The 20868-nt window shown below is 40.3% G+C and overlaps 1 protein-coding gene across 5 annotated transcripts in view; it reads left to right on the forward strand.

The window, feature by feature from the left end:
- ATM (ATM serine/threonine kinase) overlaps window positions 1-20868 on the forward strand; it is a 112657-nt gene that overhangs the window by 14733 nt on the left and 77056 nt on the right. For 4 of the 5 annotated variants that reach the window (XM_030561035.1, XM_030561050.1, XM_030561069.1 and 1 more), the window contains exons 6-15: window positions 1954-2119; window positions 2524-2762; window positions 6289-6452; window positions 9359-9528; window positions 11302-11673; window positions 12250-12444; window positions 14538-14633; window positions 15850-16075; window positions 16867-17004; window positions 17951-18076. In XM_030561035.1, the coding sequence (XP_030416895.1) occupies window positions 1954-2119; window positions 2524-2762; window positions 6289-6452; window positions 9359-9528; window positions 11302-11673; window positions 12250-12444; window positions 14538-14633; window positions 15850-16075; window positions 16867-17004; window positions 17951-18076 (1892 nt within the window). The remainder of the gene's footprint in view (window positions 1-1953; window positions 2120-2523; window positions 2763-6288; window positions 6453-9358; window positions 9529-11301; window positions 11674-12249; window positions 12445-14537; window positions 14634-15849; window positions 16076-16866; window positions 17005-17950; window positions 18077-20868) is intronic. The other variant, XM_030561060.1, reaches the window with a different exon arrangement.

Genomic DNA, 20868 nt, shown 5'->3' on the forward strand with positions numbered 1-20868 from the left:
AAAAAAAAAAGATGTATATATTAAAAAATTCTCTGCTTCTGCTTGGGTGATGGGAGGGAAGATACATTTGCTCTTTGAAGATCTGTTCTCTTTTCAGCTGCACAATGGTGAATCTGTTATGTGGCACTGGCTTATTTACTCACCGTCTCCTAGAAATGTTTACTGCTTTGCCTGCAAACTTCTTTCAACCAAAACACATGCCTTTATTGAAGGTTTCAGTAATTGGAAACACCCTGAATGTCTTTCTGAAAATGAGAAAAACTTGGACCACCGAAATTGTATCCTCACACGGATATGGCATGCAAAGGCAATTGATAGGGACCTAGTTCAGCAGTTTCAGGCAGAGTGTCAGTTCTGGAGAGATGTCCTTAAGCATGTTGTAGCAATTATTAAGTTCTTAAGTGACTGCGGACTCGCATTCCATGGCCACAAAAAGCTGTTAGGGTCACCACATAATGGTAACTATTTGGGGATTTTGGAGCTGATTGCTCATTTGATTCATTTTTGGCAGATCACTGAAGTTTAGTGCTGGTGGAAAATGAATTTGCAATTTTAACATTGAGCAGAAGAATAGCCCAGCTGTACCATTAGGAGATTAGGACCCTGGAGCCAACTGCTTGGGCAGCCCTGGGGTCAGCCACACTGGCCCCTACAGAAGTCCTGGAGGTCACAGAAAGTCACGGAATCCATGACTTCCGCCACCTCTGTGACAGACACGGATCTCTAATTACTGTATAATGCATATGCACAAGAGGGCTGAATTAAAGGTGCACTGGCATTTCCTAACTTTGATCTAGACTTTGCAACTTTAATACTATCCTTTTAACATATTTTATATGTATAATAATAGTGATTTTTTTAGCAGGCTCTTGAAGTTGCTATTCTTCAGTTGCCAAATTCCAGTTAGTGCTGAGATGTAGAGCCTTGCACAGATACAAAATTCATATCCACAGAGCTGCAGGGCTCCACCAGGAACTGCAGTGTCGAAAGCAGCATGATTGTACCACCCCTAGGACACACAGACCGCTGCATGAAAGGGACTCCTGTCCAGGAGAGTGTGAGCCACTAGCACACACTAGCGTGACCAGGGACCACTGCCAGTGAGCTTGGTACTCGCCTCAGTGGATGGGGCTGGGGGTGGTACAGCCTTGCCAGAGGAGATGGCCTGTGCGGGGCGCTGGCTGCGGTAGAACCCTGCAGCTCCACGGATATAAATTATGTGTCTGCGCAGGGTACTACTGAGATGTCCCTGTAGGTTTTAGTACTGATCTCTAAAGCTCTTTTTATATATCATCTACAAGATATAAAAGTAATGCTTATACCGTGTAACACTGCATCTTCAAAGCTCTATGAAGTATTGTTTAATAATTATCTATTAAATAAAAATATTAGAAAATGGAGAAAATCAAATTTTAATAGTACCTAATATACCTTTTCCATTGTTCTGTTGGTACTCATTGGAACGTTACACTCAGCCATATCATAGTGCAAGTGAAAATTGTGACTGGTGACATGCTAAAAGGGAGTGAAATAATTCTCTGTAAGAATTAGCTGAAATGTTAGTAATCTTTAGGGTTTTTTTTTTCCCCCTTCAGTTTTTTTTCAGTTTTTTTGTTATTCTGTTTTGTTTTTTTGTGGCATTCAGCTACCTGTGGTACGTTTAGATAATATTTTCTTAATGTTTCTGTGTGCAGTTAAATTGCAAAACAGAGAATTAACTTTTGTGAATAATGATCCAAATGTCTATGATGTTAATAGCAAGTGGATATTTTTGGAACACAGACAAAATATTTTAATTTTGTTTAAGTGGTGGTTTTTCCTTCCTGTGTAACTTCTGCATTTAATCAGCTTGTTAGAATTGTATGATCTGGTCTCTTAAATCACTGTTTTACCCAGGCTAAGGAGACAGTTATACTTTTATATAATTTTTGATTCTTGGAATTATGTTTACAGAACTGCTGACCCTGTACTGCAAATTGTATCTCAAACCTTCCAGAGATATTAACAGAGTTTTGGTGGCTAGAATAATTCACACATTGATCAGAGGATGCTGCTTCCAAACTGATGAACTAAATTCCAATCTTTTTTGCTTCTTTGAAAAAGCACTACAGTGTGCAAGGTAATTCTCAGCTTTTTGTTTTGTGTGTCAGAATTGTATTTCAGAGGATAATTTGTCCTAGGTAATTGGGGTTGGACTTGATCTGTGGATGCTCATTGATCCCTGACTTCTGTGATTCTGACCTTCAACAACTTTCTGTTTACTCAGAGCTCTTTGAAATGTGAATCTTTTCTGCATTTATAGTATTCTGGAAATGTTTTGCATTATCTGCAAGTATTCAGAGGTGAGGTCTTTTGAATATTCTTGCCTTATTTATTAAATTAAGTTTGTTCAGTGCTCAATTTACAATTCAAGGACTAGATTTAAAAAAAATCCAGACAAGTCATTCATTATTTGTTAATACTTCTTATCAACAGAAAGTTGGCTATTTTTGCTGTAGATGAAGTGCTTGGTTTATATTTCAGGCAGGAGAACGCCTCTGCAGGTCTGGATCATATTCTTGCAGCAATTAATGTCGTCTTCAGTGTGTATGCTGTGAACTGTCGTATGCGGATTTGTAAGCTAGGAGAAGAAATTCTTCCTACGGTTCTTTATATATGGACTCAGTATAGACCGAAAGAGTCTGTAAAGGAATTAATAATTCAGTTACTTCAACTGCAGGTTCGTGTTCATCATCCAAAGGGAGCCAAAACACAGGAGAAAGGTACACAATAAAAAGCTTCTTTTGTTGTTTTTGTTTTTCTAATTTTAGCAAATTTTTGCTATATGTGAGAGTTCAAGTTGCACGAGCACAGAAGTTCTGGATGTCACTGGTAAACTTGGAGAATAATCACAGGAGTAACTATTTCTTCTCTATAGTTTTACACTGTGCATTAGAGCTGATTGAATTGGGGAATACATGGTTTTAACTATTATTGTATTATAACAACACTCAAAATATGCTGGGTGCTGAATGGGAACACCCAGCATCTGGTCAAAGACTTTAGAATTTAAAAAGAAAAGGGGGAGGGGGAGGAAAGGCTGGGGGGGAATAGATACAATATACAGGAGTGAGCAAAGTGCAGATTGGCACACATGTTCACATCTTGTTAATTTTATAGATACTAGGACTGGGAGTGACCATTATGGTCATCTAGTCCAGAGATGGGCAAACTATGGCCTGCGGGCCACATCTGGCCTGTGGGACCTCCTGCCCAGCCCCTGAGCTCCTGCCCTAGGAGGCTAGCCCCCAGCTCCTCCCCTGCTGTTCCCCCTCCCCCACAGCCTCAGCTCACCCTACCACCAGCTCAATGCTCTGGGCAGCTGGACTGCAAGCTCCTGGGGCAGTACAGCTGCAGAGCTCGGCCTAACCCGGTGCACTGCACCGTGGCGTGGCTGGCTCCAGCCAAGTGGCAAGCTGTAGTGCCACCAGCCACCTGTGCTCCAGGCAGCGCGGTAAGGGAGTAGAGAGTGGGGATGTGGGGTTGATACAGGGAGGGGAGTTCGAGGTGGTGGTCAGGGGGCGGGGATGTGGATAGGGGTGGGGGCGGTCAGAGGACGGGTAACAGGAGGGTTAAATGGGGACAGGAGTCCCTGGCCGGCAGTCAGGAAGGAGAGGAGGTTGGATGGGGTTGCGGGGGGCAGTCGGGACAGAGAGAAAGGGTGGTTGGATGGGGCAGGGGTCCCGGGGGTGTGTATGTCAGGAATGAGAGGAGGGGATTGGATGTGGCGGCAGGGGGCAGGGGGGTGGTCAGAGGATAGAGAGTGGGATGTGTGTGGCTGGGGCAGGGGTCCTGGGAGGGGAACGGGGTGTGGATAGAGGGTTGGGGCTGGGCCATGACCCCCTCCCCTAACCAACCCTCCATAGAATTTCCAAAAGCCAATGCGGCCCTCAGGCCAAAAAGTTTGCCTGCCCCTGATCTAGTCTGACATCCTGGAAAACATAGACATGCAGAAGGCACTGGGGGGGAGGGGAGGAGTTGATCAGTGGGGCCCATGGACCCCCTGGAGTACCCTCTCAGAACCCCCTTTGAGAAACACTGTTCTAGACCTTTGATTAGTCTTACCTCTCATTTAAGAACCTTCTGTAATTTTTCAACATCCTTTTTGAAGAGTAGAAACCAAAGGTGGACACACTATTCTAGTAATGATCTCACTATAAACATATACAAAGGAAATACCACCTCCCTCTAGTTCATATTCTCCACCCTATACATCCAGGGATCCTGTTTGCCATTTCAGTGACATCTCCTTGAAAGCACATATTCAACTGGTTATCTACCATGACCCCAAGCCCTTGTCAGTGTCACAGCTTTCCAGGATACAGTCCCCCATCTTATAAATGCAGCCTATGTTCTTTGTACCTAGATGTTGTATGACCTTGCATTTGGCTGTGTTAAAACATAGGATGTTCAAGTGAGCCCCCTTACAAAGCAGTCTATGTTGGTCTATATAACTGATCTGTCTCCATCATTATTTAATACTCCACCAATTTTCGTATCATTTGCAAACTTTAGCAGGAATGATTTTATATTTTCTTAAAGATATTGAATAAAATGGGCTGAGAATAGATACCTGCAGAAACTCATAAGAAACACTCCCTTGGGATGATGATGCCCCATTTACAGTTACTTTGTGTGATATATGAATTAATATTGTCTACATAGATTTTGTATAGTGGTAATTCTTTATCCGAATGCCATGTGGGACTAAGTTAAATACCTTGCAAAAGTCTAAGTCCATTATGTCAACATGTTACTTTTATTAACCAAACTCATAAAAAAATACCAAGTTTGTTTGACAAGCACCGTTATCCATAAAACCATGTTGATTGGCATTAATTATACTACTATTTTACTGATTGCTGGGCCATATCAGCATTTCCATGATTTTTGCCCTGTGTTGATGTCAGGCTAACTGATCTATAATTTCCCTGCCATCCCATTTGCCCTTTTTTAAATATTGGCACAACATTAAGGGTTTTTTTTTTCCCAGTCCTCGAACACTTCCAGTGTTCCAAGATTTGTTCAATCAATATTAATGGTTCAGAGATTTCCTCGGTTAATTCATTTAATACTCTTGGGTGCAAATCCTGTAGATTTTAAAATGTTTAACTTAATAGTTGCTCTTTAATATCTTCCCTAGTTTTTGATGGGAAGAAAGTATTTCATTATAATTGCAAGACATGAATACATCACCCTGCTTCCTTCGGAATACAGAACAGAAATATTTATTGAACACTTCCGCCTTTTCTGCAACGTAACTGATAATTTTACCATCCTTGTCTAGTATTGGACCCATACCATCACTAGGGTTTTGCTTGTTTCTAATACATGTACAAAATTCCTTTTTATTATTCTTAGCACTACCAGGCATAGATTTTTGTTCAATACTTTTAGCTTCCCCTGTCAACTCTGTTTCCTAACTACTGATTTGTATTTACTACTATCCAACCCATTGTAGTGTGTTTTTTTTAATGCATTAAATTTTTTTATTAGTCCCTTGTTAACAGTTAATCCCCAGTTATACTGAAGTCCCTCTTAGACCACGTTCCCCCTGCATTCTCTTAGAATCTGCCCCCAAACCCCAACATATAGGGTCCCTGGCCTTCCCTGTCTATGTTTGCATCTTGCCTGTATCAAAAAAAAAAAAAATCTATGTAAGGCCATCTTCACATCAGGGTTCTTCTTTTGCACAAGGGATGCTGGAGATGGATGCTCCTGGTACATCTGCTGCTTTGAAAGGGCAAGGAGGATAGGGCAGGGCCAAATCAGAGTATGTTGGGTATTAAAATTCTGCAATGAAATCTGTGACACCTGTTGTGTCCCTGGGTTGAGAAGACACATGGGTCAGCTGTTCCTGGCTGCTGCTGGGGTAGTATTCTAGCCCCTCCCCCAGACAAGTGGCAGGGGTGGCTGTACTGGGGACCTTGAGTCTCTGGGGGTGGGAGCTACTTAGTTCTGGATGTTTAGGTTGGAACAGATGAGGGTGGGATTCTTGATTTTATTTTGTTTTTTCCCCTCCCTCTTATTTGGCATCCAGACTTTATCCTCTTTTCCCCCATCTTTGCAAATATTTGAACATTTTTTGTTTTAAATAAATGTTTGCATTATAAAACCTCCTGAAAAATGCAACTCTAATTGCTGTTAAGCATTCTCTGCTCATCTGCGAACATAGAAAGCTATATTGTATAGTCAGATTATGGCAGATAAACTGCATATATAACTTAAATTTTATCTTTTCACATACAGGTGCATATGACTCAGCAAAATGGCAAAGAATCTTACACAACTTGTATGATCTGCTGGTGAATGAGTTAAGTCTCATTGGCAGTAGAGGAAAGTATTCTTCAGGATCACGCAACATTGCTGTGAAGGAAAACTTGATTGAATTAATGGCTGATATTTGTCATCAAGTAAATGACATTTCTACACATTGTTCCAAATGAATGTAAAGTTGATGTGTATACTGTACTATGCTATTCACACACTTCAATTTTCCATTAATATGTCTTGCAGATTTTTTTCATAATTGTTTACTCATATTTCAGTATCGTTAGTCTCTGGTCTAGAGACATGTTCTTTTTGGCCTCAATTAAACGACAGTCTTGAGATCCTAATACTCAGGTCTAATACAGGCTGCACAGACTGCGGACGGAGCCCTTCTGTTCAGTTTATAGAGAAATTTAATTGCTCTAGTGACATTTTGGATTAACTTTCCCCAAAATATTTCCATGTGTAAGGTACAGATGGAAGCAGACATTTTCTGTTTGCTGCTGAAAGTGTTTAAATTTGTTTTATTTGAAAGTTTAACATGGTTACAGGCTTGTAAGGGAGAAGCGTCCTTATATTTCTGATACGCTTTTTAATATCAAGGAATTCTCAATAGAGCAAAATTATTTGTTGTTGCAGAAATTCATATTTAGTTAGTACTTTTATTCTGTATGCAGTTGAAAGAATGGGTAATTGATATTTTTATATGACTGTTTATGTGACTTGGAAGCACAAATTTCATTGAAAGTCAATGGTTCTTTGTGCTCCTAAATCACTTTGGGCTCTTGTGAAAATCCTACCCTTATTGATTAATTACTGGAGAGCCGAAGTAATGTAATAATACTTACGTCTCATAGTTCCAAGCCTTGCTTTTGAAGGATGATCCCAAGCTAGGCTTCTTGCTTTTCAGATGACAGAGACAGTAGGACACTGTGCTTCTGGAGAGCAGGAAGCAAATCTCTGATCAAATCCTAATGGCTGACAGGCATAGCATTGATAGGTGCTGGAGACAGCAGCATCCTTGTGCCTTCTGCCAGTATCTGAGTTGTTGCTGTGTGTGGTCTTTGAAGGCTGTGAAGCAAGCTAAGAGGGAAATGAGAATTATCTGGAGTGCTTTATAGATGGTAAATAATGATTAACTTCAGGTGTGTCTACCTTGTAAGCTGGTGAAGTGATTCCCAGCTGGAGGAGACATATTCGCACTAGTTCTGATTGAGCTAGCTCAGTATCTATTGGGTGTCTGGGAAGTGGGCGGGCAAAGCCCGCCCACTGCTAAAGGATCCCCCCCCCAGCCTAAGGGGAGGACCCACAGGACCACAGAACCCACTGAGTTCGGGGGACAACTAATAGAAGAACAGGGACAGGAGTGAGGTCAAAGGGTCATAAGAAGGGAACCTGACGGGGACACCGAGCAGAGAACCCCGGACAGCGCCCACTGCTCCTCGAAGGCGTCAAGGGAGCCAGTGGACGCCGCCCAGAGGAACTCCGCCCGGATGCGTGAACGGACCATGGATCGGAAACAAGCCCCACAGTCGCCGGGGTCTCCATCGGCCAACTTCCTCTCTCTGGTCGCGTGGATGGCCTTTTTAGCCAGGGCGAGGAGGAAGTTGACCAGGAGGTCCCGGGACAAGCTAGCTCAGTAAAAAGAGTGTTGACCCAGCCGTGCAAGCAGTGGAAGGGGCTAGCTGCCCCGAGTGCATGCTCATAAGAGATGCTATGTACTACAAGGAGCAGCTAACCCTGCCTGTGACTGGACCACTGAGGTTATTCTCTATTTTTAGTGCATTAGCTCAGTTAAAACTAGTATGAACATGTCTCCTCAAGCTCAGAATCATACTCCCAACTCAGAATATAGACATACCCTTAGTTTGAAACATCTCATGGCCTTTAATAGAGGGTGAGGGTGACAAGGTCCCTCACCAAAGGCTCTTACGCAAAGTAAGCTGCCATGGGATAAGAAGAAGGTGCTCTCATGAATTAGTAACTGGTTAAAAGATAGGAAACAAAGGATAGGTATAAATGGTCAGTTTTCAGAATGGAGAGAGGTAAATAGTGGTATCCCCCAGGGATCTGTTCTGGGACCAGTTCTATTCAACATATTCATAAATGATCTGGAAAAAGGGGTAAACAGTGAGGTGGCAAAATTTGCAGATGATACAAAATTACTAAAGATAGTTAAGACCCAGGCGACTGCAAAGAGCTACAAAAGGATCTCTCAAAACTGGATAGTTCTCTGAAAACATCCACTCACAAGTGCGGCAGCAGTCAAAAAAGCGAACAGAATGCTGGGAATCATTAAGAAAGCATAGATAATAGGACAGAAAATATGTTGCCTCTATATAAATCCATGGTACGCTCACATCTTGAATACTATGTGCAGATATGGTTGCCCCATCTCAAAAAAGATATATTGGAATTGGAAAAAGTTCAGAAAAGGGCAACATAAATGATTAGAGGTATGGAACAGTTTCTGTATAAAGAGAGATTAATAAGACTGGGACTTTTCAGCTTGGAAAAGAGACAGCTAAGGGAGGATATGATTGAGGTCTATAAAATCATGACTGATGTAGGGAAAGTAGATAAGGAAGTGTTATTTACTACTTCTCATAATAAAAGAACTAGGAGTCACCAAATGAAATTAATAGAAGGTTTAAAACAAAAGGAAGTATTTCTTCACACAACACATAGTCAACCTGTGGAACTCCTTGCCAGAGAATGTTGTGAAGGCCAAGACCATAACAGGGTTGAAAAAAGAACTAGATAAATTCATGGAGGATAGGTCCATCAATGGCTTTTAGCCAGGATGGGCAGGAATAGTGTCCCTAACCTCTGTTTTCCAGAAGCTGGGAATGAGTGACAGGATGGATCACTTGATGATTACCTGTTCTGTTCATTCCTTCTGGGGCACCTGGCACTGGCCACTGTCAGAAGACAGGATACTGGGCTAGATGGACCTTTGGTCTGACCCAATAGAGCTATTCTTATGTTCTTATGTGAGTACTTGAATACTTTTTTTGATGGGTTCTCTTTTTACTATGTTTTTGGAAAGGTCTTTACTGAAGACACCAAAGTCCTGGAGATAACCCAGTCGTACACTGTTACACAAAGAGATTCTGGAGATGAAGCTGCACCAAGCAAGCGTAGGAAGATCGAATTGGGCTGGGAAATAATTCGAGACAATTTGCAAATATCACAGAATGATTTTGATGTCATACCTTGGTAAAAACACCTTTATCCTTTTACCTTGGAACTGAAATCAGTACAAATAACTTAACAGGTTTTAGTTTCACGTTCAATTATTTCATGATCTGTGGACTCCTACATTTTATACCCATTTGTCTCCCAAATGCCTGGTGCTGCAAACTAAGGTGCTCAGATACAGAACATACAAGGAGGCTGTCATGGAATCAGCATAGCTTTTCCAGCTCTTTAACAATCATGAGGGATGTTCTTGAAATTCTTGTTATAAAAGCTTCTAAGTCAAATACCACATAATAGTTAGAAGTTATAACTTTCACATTGCTGACTTGGATAACTGACATGATATATGAGAGAGACAGGGTGGGTGAGGTAATATCTTTTGTTGAACCAACTTCTGTTGGTGACAGAGAGAAGCTTTTGAGCTACACAGTGGTCTTCTTCAGGTCTGACATGATATATGACTAACGAATGACAATGAAACGATGGTGAATGAAAATACCAGCTTTTATGCGGGTCTGTGGAGTTGCAATAAGAATAATGCCGTGGGGTGAGAACCTCATCTCTATTCTCACTATTTTATGCTGGGTAAACTGGCTTGAGGAGTATAACAATATTGTAATATTTGACATAGCAGATAAAGGTATAACAAGATCCAGTGATTGGAAGTTGAAGCTAGACAAACTCAAGCTGCAAATAAGGGGCACATTTTTAAACAGCGAAAGGAATTAATTGTTGGAAAAGTTTACAAAGGGCTGAGGTGGATTCTCCACTGGAAGATTTTTAAATCAAGATTGGATTTTTTCTAAAAGAGATGCTTTACTTCAAACAGGAATTAATTCAGGGAAATCGTATGGCCTGTTTTATACAGGAGGCAGGCTAAATAATCAGAGTTGTTCCTTCCAGCTTTATAATCTGAGTAAAGCTAAGATTTTTGTCACGGAAGTCATTCCGTGACTTCCAGAGAGCTCGTGAAATTTTCTGCTTCAGCCCCAGGGCAGTGTGGCTGGAGGTCTCGGCTGCGGGACGGGGTTCAGCAGCTCTTAGCTGCCAGGTAGCAGGACCTCGCAGCTCCCAGCCTCTGTGGATGGCAGGCGACACCCTGCAGCACTGAACCACTGCAGGTGGGGGAGGGACACCCCCAGCTCCAAACCACCCTGGGTGACAGGGGACCCCCCCACAGCTCCAAGTCGCTGTGGGCAGGGGCTCCTGACAGCTCCCAGCCACTGCAAGTGATAGGGCCACCCCGCAGCTCCCAGACACCATGGGCCACGGGGAGGGGTGCCCCCGCAACTCTCAGCCATTGTGAGGAGTGGGTTGGAACCTGGAACTCGAGCAACTGTGGATGCTGGATTCTCTCCTCTCCTCATTTTGTCACGGTTATTTTTAGTAAAAGTCATGGACAGGTCATGGGCGTCGGTGATTTTTTGGTTATTGTGTGTGACCTGTCGGTGACTTTTACTAAAAATAAGACAAAGATTTTGTTATGGTTATCTGTGAGAAATAAAATTACAGACAAGAAAATTAATTTTCTGTTTGCTTTACTGATATCTGACAGTCAACTTGTAAAACAGCATTTGTGTGGCTGAGGCTGAACATACTTAATTGCTTCAAAATGGCAGAATAATTGGTGATTGAACAAGCCATCCTGAACACTTAAACAATCACAGTTAAATATACAATAGAAATATAAAATGATTCTCTGAAACTGCTTATATTATATTTTACTGCTTTTCAACATATGATGAATTTAAGTACATTTCAAATTAATTGCCTTCACTTTCTGTTTTTAAGGTTGCAGATTACAGCCCGATTGATATCAAAGTATCCTATGAGTCTTCCTAACGGTGAATTATCTCCCTTACTCACTATACTACACCAGCTACTACATCAGCAGAGAAAAGGGGAAAGGACCCCATATGTGCTAAGGTGCCTTACAGAGGTTGCTGTTTGTCAGAGCCAAAAATTAGATTTGGAAAGCACACAAAAGTTGGAGCTGCAGAGAATCTGGGCAAAAGTTTGGTCTCTTACAGTTCGCAGCATAAGTTTTCAGCAAGTTGAAACAGAAAGCTTTGGGTTACTTGGAGCCATAATTCAAGGAAACCTTATTGTAATAGACAAAGAACTCTGGAAGATATTTTCAGGGTCTGCATACAAGCCTTCGAGGTAAGATGTGAACCAGGGATAGTGTATCTTGAGTCTTTGACTCTCTGTAGCTGTTCTTCCTCCATGAACAGAAATACTAAATTTGTTCTTGTGGTGTTTTAACTAAATACTGTACATATTTGTGTTAAAACCTGTTTTTCAGACATTTATAACTCAGCCATAAAAACTCACTCCAGTCTGAAAGTTGACATGGAAGAGATGTGACCAGGACAAGCTTCTTAAAAACAAATTTTGGCCAAAATAGATTCATTCTACTTTTGTTGAAACAAAGTAAAGCATATTTTTTGTTCGTTTAAAATTAATTTAATTTCAAAAGACTGGATCCAAATAATTTTAAAATAGATAAGTGGAATCTATAATGTCTAAAATATGAGTTTGAAAATGCATGCAGAGTGAATATTCTTATAAAGGAATTTTTAATGTGCGTGCTTATTAAGTACTTTATTTATGCATTTGACAATATTCTTAGAGCTGTCCAAGATCCAGAAATAAAGACTTTGCCTCATAATGATAGTAGTCAAATATACATTTAATTATGATTTCCCACAAGCTGTTCTTTGCTCTGTTTTGTTGTAGTCCTGCTGCACGTTGTTTGGCATTAGCAATGACTGCTTATGTAGTACCAGAAACTTTGAAAGTAGGAATGGTGCAGAATAATTGTGAAGGAAATACTGGGTGTGTGTTAAAAGAAGCAATAATGAAATGGCTACTGTTCTGTCATTTGGAAGAGAAGATGGAAGAATGTTTTGAGTTACCTCCTGTGCTATGCAGGTAACAACTTGGAGTATAATCTGCTCTGTGTATAAACACAAAACATAACATAAAAAAAGCAGATGGGAAAAATGAATTATTAAAGCCTTCATATGTTGCTAATATTTTTGTAGAGTTTATAAATCTGTGTGTTAACTTTCTGTAGGGTATCATAAAACACGTGTTTTGGAAATCATTAATTTTTCCTTACTCAAATGTTAAAAAAAAAAAAAAAAAAAAAAAATTGTTTCATACAACTGCTTTTAGATGAAAATTAACCTGAAAATGATACCTGAAGTTTTCTGGCGTGATGTTTAAATTTTAGGAATGACTAGAATCAAACTATTTAGCAGGTGATAATGTTAACCCTGCTGCTGCTTGGTATAACTGATGTGCTATTATAATCCAAGTTTTTAGTTGTTCAAGTGTTAGCTTCAGACAATACCTGCATTTTAAAGTTTCTTGCTTTTTAAAACATTAGGTTAATACATGAAGTGTTTTGGTAAATAACTAATATTACTGTACATTTAGCACTTTTTATGAAAGGATCACCAAGTGTTTTACAACTATAAGTAAACTTATCAATACCGTTTTGGGGGAGGGAGGTAGATAAGTAGTATATCCATTTTTACAAGCGGATAATCTGAGACACAGAGATGGTAACTTCCATAAGCGAGTCTGGCATAGATGTGTTACTCCTGGGGGAAATTCTGCGCCACTGCATGTTCACAGAATTCATGTCCCCCACAGATTTCTTTGTTTCCACACAGAAAAATGACTTTCTGACTGGAAAGCAAAGCTCCAGCAGTGTGGGCACGTCATTTTAGCACCCAGAGCAACTGACATCGAGGGAGAGCACTGTGGGGCAGGGGGTGGGACTGAGGAAGACCCAGCTGGTGGCTCTTGCCCTGCCCCAAGCTCAGCTGCTAGTCCCGGCTGGGCTAGGGGTAGGAGGGGACGGGACTTGATATTCACTTGCAAGGAGTGGCCATGTCTGGGTCAAACTCAGCCCCAGAAATCTCCCCTGGCTGCAGGAAACTCCACCTCATCCTACTTTCTGCCCCTATCACTCCTCAGCTGTGGGGGGAAGGGTCACTGTATGGAGAGCTGCTTCACCAATCACCCAGCCCCTGTGCATCCAGACCCCCCCCCGTACCCAGACCCCTGCAGAGCCTCAGTCCCACCCCCCTTCACCCAGAACCTCCCTCGAGTCCCCCATACCCTAACTCCCACCCCACCGAGCCTCACTCCCTGCATCCAGAGCCCCCTGCTGAGCCCCGCCCTCTTCCTCCACATCCAGCCCCCTCCCCCAAGCCCCCAAGACTGCACCCTGATGAGCCATACTCCTGCTGCACCCAGACCACCCTAACGAGCCCCCTGGACCTCCACCCTACTGAGTTTCAACCAGCTGTACCTGGACCCCAGACCCCCCATTGAGCCCCGCACGTGCAGAGCCCCACGCCCAGACCCACCCTGCTGAGCCCCAAGCACCTTCATCTAGACCCAGCTGCAGAGTCCCATTGCTTCTGTGCATCCAGATCCCAACTGCATCCGGACCTCCCACTCATCCACCCGCATCCAGATTGCACCACACAGGACCCTCTCACCCCACACATGGAGCCCACCACACTAAGCCCTTCCACAGTAGGGATCCTACCAGACTGAGCCTACCTGCTTGCACCTGGTGCGGAGGAGCAGGGCCTTAGGGTTTTCCTGGGGCAGACCCAGCCCGTGCACTGTGTCAGGGTCAGGTGCAGCCTCACCACCGAGTCCGTGCTCTGAGTGGGAGCTGCAGGGTGATCTCTCACCTCTGTGCACCCAATGGCCTGTGCTTCCCACTGCTATGCTGGAGCCTCCACGTTTATTTATTGACAAATAAAATTCGCATAACTTTAAAATATTGTGCACAGTATTTTTATTTTTTTTTTTTGCACAGAATTCCCTCAGGAGTAATGTATATAGAACTCAGGAGTCCTGATACCTAGTCCTGTTCTAATGTACATAATTAAGGTTAGGTTTGAGATTTGAAGTTTGGAGTCATAATCACCTAATAAGTATAGATGTTTCTCACCTAAATTTCAGCTCTGGGTTTAAAAAAAAAATGTTCTTTACAGTGATTTTCCTCATCTAGTGCTGCAGAAAACTCTTGTGAGCCTGACTATGAAGAACTGCAGAGCCGCAATGAACTTTTTCCAAAATGCTACTGAGTGGTATGTTTAAAATTAATCCGCACAGACAGTATGCTCCTCATATTTAGGGGCAGTATTTTTAGGGTTGAACCAGTTTTGTTCTTTAAGTAGTAGTCCATATCCTTGTTGATATTCTGTATTCCCCCTACTTGGCTCAGGTAGCATTCAAGGTTTTTGCCATTCCAGCAAACACTGAAGATATGGAACACGTTTTCCTGTCTCACATATCTTTTAATGTTCATTTTTATAAAGTATTTAGCACATTTTTGGGCATTGTGAAAATAGAGCATCTACAGTCTAGTTAGGTGCTTTACACAGGTATGAAGACAACATCTCCTCCCTGAATAGGTTACATAACATCTCTCTTACCAGTAATATATCTTAGTAAAGCAATTGCCAAAAAAAACCAAAAATCCTTTTAAAAAGCCCCCAACTAATTAGAAATTACTGTCATGGATCCACAGTACCCACCTTTCTTCCCCATTACTTTACAGTCTTAAAACTTGATTTAGTAGAAGGCGTTGGACACAGCTTCAAATGCCTCCCTAATGTATGTCCTTGGGTATTGTGGGGGGGACATAGGGAGGTGGCGCACACTGCCTTGATGGACACTGCTTTTCAGAATGCCCCAAGGTCACACACCAAAGTTGTGAGCACATTTCATCTACAGTAGGAGTTCTCAACCTTTTTCTTTCTGAGCGCCCCTCCCCCCCATGTTATAAAAACTCCCCAGCCCACCTGTGCCACAACTACTATTTTCTTCATATAAAAGAAAGAGCTGGCATTAGGGAGTAGCAAGCAGAGCTATTGCTCGGGGCCCCGCAAAGCTAAGTTGCTCAGGCTTTGACTTCAGCCCCAGGTAGCAGGGTTCAGGGCCCTGGTCTTCAGCTCCACATGGCGAGACTTCGGCTTTCTGCCCTGGGCCCCAGCGATTCTAATACTGCCCTCCCCCTGAAACCTATTAGTGGCCCCCAGGGGAGCCCTGGACCTGATTGAGAACCACTGTTCTGCAATATAGATTCATCTTGATAATCATCTCAGACTGTGATTAAAATAGTAAGTAACCATTCCTTAGTGAGATTAACCTGAGAAATGAGAGAGCAAAAGAAATGACTAGAGGCACAAATAAAAATTTCATTTTATTTCTGCTTATGTTTCTTGTGTTTTAAGTAATGGTTTTAAAGGTACAGGTAGTAAAACAGGGTGTCACAATAAGAGTAATGTGTTTTTCTTCAAGTGTGCAACACACACAAGACAAAGGAGAAGTCAGTTTTTTGGAAATTGAAGAGCTGTATCTACAGACAACTTTTGATGAAATGGCTGTTTTCACCAGTCTTGCAGTGAACATTGCAGATAAAAATCTGTCTGGTTCAGGACTTGCTGTCAACCAAAACCATAGGGAAACGCTGGAGCACTGTCTGTTAGTGGTGTCAGAACAGCTTTTAAACAGCTACTCTTCTGAGGTGAGTTAGAAATGAGCATTGAAGTCCATGTTTGTTCTGCTTATTTCTGTATTTTAAAGTCATAGAGCATGTTGAACTTAAGCAGTTTTCCTGTTAAAATTGAATTGCAGACAATTTTTAATATTTCCTACAAAATGAAGTAGACAAATGTTTGTTTCCCTATAATGCTCTTCAGAATGCTCCAAACAAGTTACATGGGAAATTAGTTACATGATCTGCAAACTGAGAAGTATACATAAAATTACATGTTTGGCCATTTTTCTCCTTCCATACAATTTCTGCCCTCCATAATTCAGAGTTTTGCTGAGGTACCTAATTAAACACCTCAGGTGAAGTCTTGGCCCAGTTCAGTAAATGTTAGAGCTCTCACTGATGGCAGTGGAGCCAGGATTTCACCTTAATGGTGACTATCAGCTTGTGCCTGGGAAGAAAAATAATTGTAATTTTTGAATGTTCCAATTCCTTAGACAAGGTTGCACTGTTAGAATATTACTGTTCTTCTTGAACTGGCTTATTCCTGGATATGCCAGTGGTCTTGAGCAAATCACATAACTTCTGTGCCTACATCTGCCCATCTTTATATTACAGATAAAAATACCTACCTATTTTACATGAGTGTAATGAAGCTATTTGTAAAGTTCTTTGTGATCCTTTGTTGAAAGGATGTACAATATAGAAGAGAAGTATTAATATAATAAACATTAAAGCATTAAAAGAAACATTAATAGCTCTGTAAGCTGATGAAGCACCATTTAATATAAAATGTATGATGTATTTATATTATGTATTAGATTTATTCCAAGTCTACTACTGCAGAACACCTAGTCCGATGTGTCAGTCTCTTGATTGGTGTTCTTAGCTGCTATTGCTATGCTGGCACATTAACTGAAGAGGATGCATGTAAATCAGAATTGTTCCATAAAGCTAAGGTTAGTAATAATATGTGTTTGATAACTGTAAAGAAAACAATATTCAATTATTTTAAAATGATGAATAATTATTAAAAATGAGTATTTTCATATTTTCAAAATATAAAACACTTGTTTCTGCTGGTTTCTGCTTAACAAATCAGAGTAGGTGACAAAATTCAATGAATATTTATAAGCACTAGTTTTTTCACTATTACTAAAAAAAATTTTATAGAATTTTCTTTTTTAAACTGTAATGAAAACTAGGTATAACTAAAATTACATATACAGTACTAAAACTACAATTATTTTAGTTATTAAAATTTTGCCTACTTGCTTTTGGGAAAATATAAAAAATCAAAATAATCAGGGTCCAGATAGCTAAGGGGTTTGTTAATAAGCTAATGGCACCCTTCACCTCTAGGTCACTTGTTCAGACCTATCCATATTGGTAGTGAATTAGTCACTGAGAGCAGTTTGGCTATCTGAATTTATTTGGTAGTCCCGCTCTAATTCACTAGTAGTCATGTATATATAAAGCCACCATCACTAATAAAACTGTTTAACTTCTTTGTTGGGAATCTGAGCAACTGGGTCAAAGACTGAACCCACATGGAGACTGAATTATCTTTTCATGACTAGAGGTGGTGCCTTGCTTCCGAGCTGAAGCACAATATCAGAGCAATATGGAGAAATACCGTGTTTTTCTTCGGTGATTAGAAAATTTGAATTTCCATCAGGTCTGTGTGGTCAGTTCATCACTTCTAGAGAGCAATGAATGTTTAAAATGGAAAAAAGAAGCAAACCTTCCACCCCAAAACTACTAACTCGTGACCTGAATAGTGAAGCTTAAATGTGCAGCAGAACCACATATGTCTGTGTGTACGTGCATGCATGCAGTCAAATAAGGGAAATGTGTGATTGAGAGATTTTCGCTACATTGTATTTGTATTTCTGTTTTTAATAGTCTCTCATACATTATGTTGGAGAAAGTATTTCTCAGTCTAAAAATAAACTAAATGAAGATTGTAGGATCATCTTGCTGAGGACTTTGATAACACAATGTAGCAACTGCTTATGTAATTGTACCAAGGTAGGCTATTTAAAATAATGTTTGTCCATTATTTTTATTCTGTAATATATATCTAACTGAATTGTAACTTTCAAAAAGCAATAATAATGTATTTTGCAAGCTTCTGAGATGTTTATCTCTTTCATATTTACTGAATTATGTATTGCATAGGGAAAAAAACTATTAGAACTTTAAAGTTGTTCAGTTATATCAGGAAATGCCAGAGTTAAGGCAATAATATGCAACTTTAACTCTACCTCCTTATGAGCATGCTTTACAGTAGTCTTCAATTGCATGCTATTTCTCAAATACAGTACAATATAAAGTACTTTTGTCCATAATCTTAAGTCCTTATTTTAAGCGTACATTAATTTCATTATCATAATCAATCAGTTTCTTTTTGGCTGATTTTTTTTTAAACATAAGTTCTCTACTCACTAAGATATGTACTTTTTATTCTCTCTCTCTCTCCAACCAGCAGAACATTCTTTCTTAGATACAATTAAGAGGATCTGGCAGTTGGCTATGAATTGTGAATTTAGGAGGCCTTATGTGCTAATAAATATTCAGTATTGTTCCGATGCAAAACCATGCTCTGAAGTTCCTAGCCTCTGTTTGCCAGAAGCTGGGAATGGGCGATAGGATGGATCACTTGATGATTTCCTGTTCTGTTCATTCCGTTTGAAGCACCTGGCATTGACCACTGTCGGAAGACAGGATACTGGGCTAGATGGATCTTTGGTCTGACCCAGTATGGCCGTTCTTATGTTCTTATACTTAATCTGTAGTAAGTACAGTACTATATATATCTGATAGAGTATATTACAATCATTCCTGTCTGGCATATGCAGAGTAGTACATTTTACTGCAAGGGTCTACACCTATATCTAAAGTAATAGAAAAATTGTATAGTGTAATATTTGAGAAATAAGGAACCAGATCTTCAGCTGGTATAAACTAACGACGCTCCATTAAGTCAGCTACAAGCTCTGTTGAAGTCAGCATTGGGGGGAAAAAATCTATTGTTGAAAATCATATACAATTATGTAATTAAAGGCTGTATTGTAAAGTCATTGAAGTCAAAAAAGCTATGCTGATTTGATTCAGTTGAGGGTATGGCCTAGGGTTTTATCATGAAATTAAGTACTGTATTGTAGAGCATGCACACAAGAGGGCAGAGCCCAGAATTAATTTAGAACCTCAACCATGCAACCTTAATCCATAGCATTTCCTGAATTTCGAATGCTTATTTATGCAATTTTAACATTCCCTTCACTTACATGGAGTTTTTCAAATGGCTGTTAGGCTCCCAACTCCCATTTGACCCTTTGAAAATTTCCCTCATCATTTATGTAGAATTTCCTAGGCAAAAAAGGGGATAAAACATAAAAAGGAGCTTTACTCTCTAGAAACTCAAATATTTTAGGTAGCAATAAATAGACAATGATGAGAATAAATTTAATAACTAAATCAGTATTTGGTGAGACATGACTAGTGTTTATAAGAGGGAGTCCCTCGTCTATCCACCTTCGTTGGCGCTCAGTTTTGCACCTCACCCAGTTTCAGATATCCTGAGGTGCATCAGAAATGAGGTTCTCTCCAGCACACCTTACAAAGTCTTCAGGAACCTTTATTTAGCCCTTTCATTGCTTACATGATCAGCAAAAGATGAGGTAAAAATTCAGTGTGCACTTGACCCAGCCTGATTATAGAGAGTATAATGTCTGATCCAAACCCCATTGAAGTCAGTGAGTCTCTCTGTCAACTTCATTTCGATGAGGACTTTAGTATGTTCATAACACATTTGTATGTACATTCCAGCATCTTCTAATATAGGCAGGAAGGTATCCCTCTCCTTCACCTTTGCAGCTATGTCACAGTCTGCAGAGCCTGGCTATGCAATGGCAGTGTTAGCATAAGTCCAAACCCGACTGTATTTTCCTGTTTGCAATATTCTGTTTAATCGGACTTTTCAACTTGTCACTATGCAGCTAAGTTAACTATGCATGCATTTGAAACAAACCGCTTCTTAGCTGTGCAGCTTTTGAACTAATCAGAAAAAAATCTGCATGTGATCCATGCGTAATTTTCAGATGTTCACCTGTCAGATCAAAACCAATGCAGGATATTTCAGTCCCCACAGATTGGCTCTATGACTATTTTAAAAAATTACCAGAATTATTTTTATAATTGAGAGAGGTGTATTTTAACTCCCTGTGTTCAAAAACAAGGGACCCGTTTTTTGAAAATAATCTCTGTGCGGAGACCATGCATAGCACAATTTTTTATCAAAAAAAAGTTTCAGAAAGTTATGAGAAACTGAAATGGGGCTAGAATGCAGGCTGCTAACCTTAGCTATAATATGTACTGCCACAGCTATCATTCAGTAAAAAAAAGTTTAATGCAACATAAGGTGCACTGTGTTGCATTAGCCGCATAAAGGTTAAAGTTGTAGCCACTCCTTGCAACTGCTCCTGGAATGAATATTTGCACCCAAAAAAACCCTTGAAAATAAAGATTTTATATTGAAATCTTCCTCAGCTTTAATTAACTATAGCATCACTAGGATGCAGCTGCTACTTACAGATACTTTAATAGAATGTTTTCTTTTTTTACATATCTTTGAGGCTTCTACTCATTCCATGACTGTTCCTCAAGATAATGCAGTAAATAGGTATATAAGAGGAATACGTTTTTAAGCAATCGTGATATTTTTTAAAAACTTTGATTTATATTTAATGTTTTTGTTTTCTCATTGGAGTTTTTAAAAAGCGACATCCAAAATGACACAGATGAGAGAGATTACAGTACCT

This window comes from Gopherus evgoodei, chromosome 1, assembly GCF_007399415.2.
Source record: "Gopherus evgoodei ecotype Sinaloan lineage chromosome 1, rGopEvg1_v1.p, whole genome shotgun sequence".
NCBI lineage: Eukaryota > Metazoa > Chordata > Testudines > Testudinidae > Gopherus > Gopherus evgoodei.